This window comes from Aphelocoma coerulescens, chromosome 2 (assembly GCF_041296385.1).
Source record: "Aphelocoma coerulescens isolate FSJ_1873_10779 chromosome 2, UR_Acoe_1.0, whole genome shotgun sequence".
Taxonomy (NCBI): domain Eukaryota; kingdom Metazoa; phylum Chordata; class Aves; order Passeriformes; family Corvidae; genus Aphelocoma; species Aphelocoma coerulescens.
The window spans coordinates 134961375-134967374 of record NC_091015.1 but is presented as its reverse complement, the minus strand read 5'-3'; the positions used below and the strand labels follow the sequence as shown (position 1 = coordinate 134967374).

Below are 6000 nucleotides of genomic sequence, written 5' to 3'. Positions count from 1 at the left end.
CAGTATTATCAGATTCAAGAAAATTAGTAAAGCTCTGGTTAGTTGAGGTTCATGACTTCTATTGTTTCACAGCATTTCCCTGGCTGAAATTTAGGGGATTTTAAGAAGAAATTGATGATAATTTTACTAATGCTTACTGATATTTCAGTGACACTTCTATTTCCAGATAGTGATTCCTACAGAAAACTGCACTTATTCTCTTTATACAATACCCAGGTGTTGAGTTTAATTTCTCATAAAGAGGACTGTGGGCAACAGAAAAGTCAAGAGCAGACAGGGAATTCAAAAGGATCTCACCACAGGAAGGTGAACATTCTCACTAACTGGGCCTGCTCCTAATCAAGGCATCATGAAGGTTTCTACCGAAAGCACTTAAACTCACCCCTTTAGTCTTAGAACTATTTAGCTTTATGGCCTTAAGACTCCTTAGTTAAGGATTTGTAACTTCAGAAACTTACGACAAACAATTCTGGAGTTACAGGCTCAAAACAACAGGATCAAAATAACAAACACAGAGTTTGTAGAGGGAAGTCTGGTGTTGCCCACACCAGTGAAACTGAAGGAATCAGCAAGCAAAAGAGGTACAAACGATGCCAGAGTTAAGTGGATTTGGGAAAGTTCTTCAAAAAGGTCCCCCCTTATAGCCTTTTAATGAAACTAAACTGTCATAGGACAGGCAAGAAAGATTTCCTGAATTTGGCTAAGTGTTCAAAATTATGGAGTAGGAATACAACTTCATAAAGCACGGAGGTTCATTGGGACCCCTTAAAGTCAGTGATGATATAATGGTGCAAAAACATTCTGGCGACTTGGAAGGCACTACTGAATTTTCAGAATGACCAAAAATACAGGTGATTGTGGCAGATCCCAAAAGATTAGTAATGATCTGATACAGTAATGAAATGTCAGATGAAATTCAATGCTGATAAACTCTAGGTGAGTACCCAGAAGAAACATAACCCTAACTAGCTTCATATGACTGTGTACCTGAATGCTATTTATTGATACTATCACCAGTTAGAAGTGGGAATGTGGTGGAGAAAATTCCTATGGAAACTTAGCTCAGTGGCATTCAAAAAACCTCAAATATATTTGTGAACATTTATGGAAGGAATGAATGAAAAAATTGAACAAACAATGAATACTATCACTTGAATATACTTTGAGCATGTAAGTCTTGCCATTCCACTTCAAAAGGAACACGGAAAAGATTCAGAGTAGCAGGATGTGGCTATTCAGAGATAAAAAGTGGTATCTGTAAGAAGGAAAACCGCATGTACAAAGTCCCATCAGTGAGCAAAGTGCTGGAAGAACTTTGTGAAATAATGAGCACTAACAGGGATGAAAAAAAATGGGGAAGAACGCTCAATTTTTCAAAATAAAAACACTGGGGAGTACTAAGTGAAGCCAGTGGTAAAAGAAAACATTTATTTCACAAATATATAATGAAATTATGGCACTTAGTGCCACAGGATGTTGTGGCACAGACAGTATAAAATGGTTTTTAAAAGGGAATGAGTGAAATAATGGAGAATTGCTTGTTGACAGCTATTAAATGGGCTATATGGGGTGTGACACCTGGTTTTGGCAGTCCTTAAGCTGCCACTTGCCATAAACCATGAAAACACAGGCAAAATATCACCTCCTGTGACGACTCCTGCTTTTCCTAAGCCTCTGCCCCGTCCACTACCTGACCTTTGGCAGGGCTGCTCGTCTCACCTTAAGGAAACTGTTACTTCCCCGAGTTTCACGTTTCCGTAAAGACTGACTCAGTTCCAGGCGCTTTAGGATTAACCCTTTGAAACACCTCATGCTACTTCTTTCTATACTCTTCTTACAGCTTTCCTACACCTCCCCAAACTGTCCGGTCAAAAAAATTCTGCCAGAAAATTTTATGGCTCCAAAGAGAAACTAATAGGAGAAAGCTCGAGCCCGTTTTTTAGAGGCGGGAGGGCAGTGCTAGGGTAGGTAGCACCACTTCAGGCGGTGGCCCCTGCCAGGCACAGGCGCTCCGCTCCCGCGGGGTCCGCCCGGACCTGCCCACCCCCGGTGGGAGCCGCCGCCCGGAGGGATGCCCGCCCCGGCGGGATCGCCCCCGCCTGTTTTCCCTGCTTTCCCCGCTTTCCCCGCCTCCCCCGCGGCCGCCGGGTCCCGGCCGTCACTCGCTGTGTCGCCTCGCAGGTCGGCGGAGCGGGCGCGGCGGGCGCAGCTCGGAGCCGGGCGGGCGGGCGGCATGAAGCGCTCTCTGCTGCGGCTGTGCCGGGCGCGGGAGAAGGCGGCCGTCTCCAGCTCCTACCAGGGCGTCGTGTGCGAGGCGGATGCCGCCTCCGTCGCCTCGCAGGATGTCTTCAAGGTGCGTGCGGAGGGGCGGCGGGCCCGGGGCTGGGAGAGAGGGCTGAAGGTGGAGGGTGAGGTGGGCGAGGGTGCGGACGGTCTCTGGAGCTGCGCGGGCTCGGCAGTGGTTTATGTCCCAGGGATCCATTCCTCCAGGAGACCCTTTCCGCTCACTCAGCGGACCCGGGAGGGAGGATCTTTGCGGGATAGGAGACAGGCTGGGAGTAGCCCTGGCCCTACGGTGCCAAGGCACAGGACACTGATGTTGTGTGGCCCAGGGTGAGCGGCAAGGTAGGGAAGCAGGCGAAGGAGGGTGTGGGTGGCAGGCTGCTGACACAGAACTCACATTCCCCCTGGGCACAGAAAGAGACTCCGTCTTAGAGGGAAGTCCAGAGGTCATGATAGAAATTAACAGATCAGCTAACAAGAATGACACAAAAGAAAAGTTTAGAAGCACTGGGACTGTTACGAAGGGAAAGGGAAGCAACAGTGCAACTACAAAAGTGAGATTGCAGCCAGGAAGGGCGTAATATCTTCCCACTTTTAGCAGAGAATAGGATGAGAAGTCATGTATTTGTATTGCTCTTAGGGAGACCTAGACCAAAATCTAGCAAGGTCTTTTTTAAGGGTAAGAAAAATTAGGCAAAGGAAGAGTTTGCTTACAGGATGGAAGACTTGGATAACTTTGGAGATGTTTAGCAGCAGGCTAAACAAATTTGACAAAGTTTATAGATGTGTTTAAATACCTCCTGAGGTCATTTCCATTCACATATGTTTTCTGTGTGCTAGCTGTAGACCTGAGCAACACCTCTCCAGCATAATGTGGTTTGTCATCCTGGTGGGTGATCTGTCGCTACAGAGCTGTTCAGAAACAGGGCAAAGGAGCTGCTGTTGTTTACAATAGCTTGCTTTGCTGTTGTTAACCAACCCAAGTACTGAGAACACCTAACTGACTTCTTTCTTCCTTATTTTGTGAGTGAAACACTGCAGTATTGGCTGATAAATCTTACTTTTGTCGATAGAAACTATCATCATGCCACATTTTGTCTTACATTGAGAAATAAATCCAGTGTTAAAAGTGGAAAAATGTGGTCTAAATCAATAGAAATACTAAAGGTAGAACATTAGAAGGAATAGAAAATACTGGGCTCTCTAATAAGGTTTTCTTAGATAGCTTTTTGGTGTGTTTAAAATGTATGGATATTTGTGTGTGTAATTGAGCTGTTATTTTTGTGACAGATGATTCATCTTAAACACCCTTTCCACAATTATATCACATGTTTTCAGTTAGCTTTTTCTGATTACACTTTTGAGGCAGGCACTAGCCCTGTATTCGGCCTCAGTCTTCTAAATGTTTAAACACATTTGTAACATTATTGACATGAGTAACCTCACTGAGGTCAGTGGGACTATTAAACTGAATGAAGCTGAACACGTGCTCAAGCTCATGAATGGGCTGTCCTATAATGTATATTTGCTTAAGGACAGCAAAAATTGTTGAGTCTTTGTGACTCGGGGTATCTTGGAGAGCAAAGTTTTCCTTTTCTTTTACAGGTGTAAAAAAACCAGTGATTTTAGGAAATTAACTTTTTTTATTCTTTGCTTGCTTACACACCTTTTGAAAGTTTGCATTACCTTAGATAAGCATTTTTCTCCTTTTTTTCCATCCCATGTAGTTGAATTCTTTTTCTTTTTTATTCTCTCTTAATTTTTCATGTCTGTTTCTTAAATTCCTGCCCATTCTACTGCAACCATTTTTTTCTATCACTTTTCTTCACATAGAAATATGGGGTTTGAATCACTGTAACAAAAATGTTTGGAGAACATCATAAAATAAGAATCAGCAGAGTTTCCATAGTGGGCTTTGGTTGTAAAGCATAGTACCTGGAATATATCAATTCAGTGGGCTCACTGGGCAGATACTGGGTTGTTTCAGGCTGAGATAATAGTCTGATGTTCTAAGCATGCTGCTGAAATTAAAAAACATATTGGTTTCCCAGACATAAAGAACATCACAGAAGCCCAATGGCTGAACTTGAAACCAAAGTACACAGTATCAGTCTCTGTAGAAAGATCTAAAAAAAAGAATTTATCAAGATTATTAATCTTCCTCTCTGTTGCATTCATTTGACACGGCCACTACAGGAAAGAGTACAAAAACATAAGTGATGAATTTGCTTGTTTGATATTTTCCATGGTGAGGGAAGGATCTTGAGCTCACTACAGAAGAGAAAACAATGTGTTCAAGATGATTGCCAGTTTTGTTCATTTTGCACTGTTTCTTATCTGGATCTTATATTGCAGTCAGTTAAACCAATCAGATTTTCACTGTTGGCTCAATCTGATCGTGATTTGTGAACTTCTGTATGAAACCAAACTGGGAGGGAGTTACTGAGTGGTAAGATGCCCACAAAAACCCATTATAGCATTGCTAACTTCCAGCCTTTTAGGAGAATGTTTTTCTCCAAAACAGGTTATTTCAGATGGAAGTGCCTGTAGGCTACGGAGCTTCATCAAGAAGAATCGTTCTGGGCTTACAAAAGTGGATGAATTAAATGCCACCCCACTGCATCACGCTGCCGAAGGAGGACAAATAGAACTAATGCAGTTGATCATAGACGATTCTTCCTGTGAAGGTAACATGCACTTTATGAACTACTTTATTCAGCAGAATAGAAAAGTTCAATAACCAAGGTGTCTGTTACCCAACTGAAACAGGACTGATATGTGTTATCTCCATTTATATAATATATATAATCCAAACTGTCTTGCAAACTGTTTGCACTGTCTCGGGTGTGGTTTGGGTCGCCCTTGCTATGCAGGACTGTTTTCTCTCCAACGCAGTGAATCAATATGCCTTACTTTGTTTGACACTCAGATAGATAGTCTTCATGTATGAAAAAGAAAACTGCAGTGATGTACAGGAGACTTGACTTCTTGTCCTCCTTATTCATATTATGTGTCTGTTATATAATGAGCATTGTGAACTACATTGGACTCCAATGATAAGACTGTAGGCTACTGAGAAAACCTACAATGGCCCTGAAAAGCTTGGTTTTTTCACCTATTGATGGCCAATCTAATTTTAGATTATTCTAGCTGAAATATATATTTTTTTATTTTCAGTCTGTCATTTTGGTCATAATTTATTAGGATATTTGTTGGATTTTATCTTCGGTTTTCAAGCTCAAAATATATTTTTAGAACAGACGATTTTTATAACTGGGGTGAATTGATTTACTTTTGTGTTCTGAAGTGAAACAGAGCATATATGGTCTTTAATTTTCTTACAGTTTGCAAGCACTTATTTGTTATCTCTTATTTCAGTTCTTTGCACTCATTTATTTTGTGCAGCCTCTAAAGAAATAGCTGCAAAGTCAAATAAAATAGGAAAAAGAGTCAAGGAGAGAGGGAAATCAAGTAACTCCTTATGTGAGAAAAAAAGATATATAGTAATGGGCAAGAAATAGACAGGTTTCCCATTTCTCTCACAAGTACTCTATATTCAGCACAATATTTAATCAATTTAACACAATGCACTGCATGTCATGAAATCTTTTCCTTTCCTTTTTCAAAGAAATACAGTAGCACAGACCTAAACCTTCATAGAGGATGCCCTTTTTTCCAGTGCAATCAGAACACTTGATGGTTTTGCTTTGGTTTTTG

General features: G+C 41.6%; 1 protein-coding gene across 1 annotated transcript in view; it reads left to right on the top strand.

Moving 5' to 3' along the window:
• Positions 1 to 2071: 2071 nt before the first annotated feature.
• The window catches only part of TRPA1 (transient receptor potential cation channel subfamily A member 1), a 37390-nt gene continuing 33461 nt past the window's right edge, over positions 2072 to 6000 (top strand). The window contains exons 1-2 of the mRNA XM_069006004.1: positions 2072 to 2353; positions 4808 to 4970. Coding sequence (XP_068862105.1) covers positions 2072 to 2353; positions 4808 to 4970 — 445 coding nt within the window. The remainder of the gene's footprint in view (positions 2354 to 4807; positions 4971 to 6000) is intronic.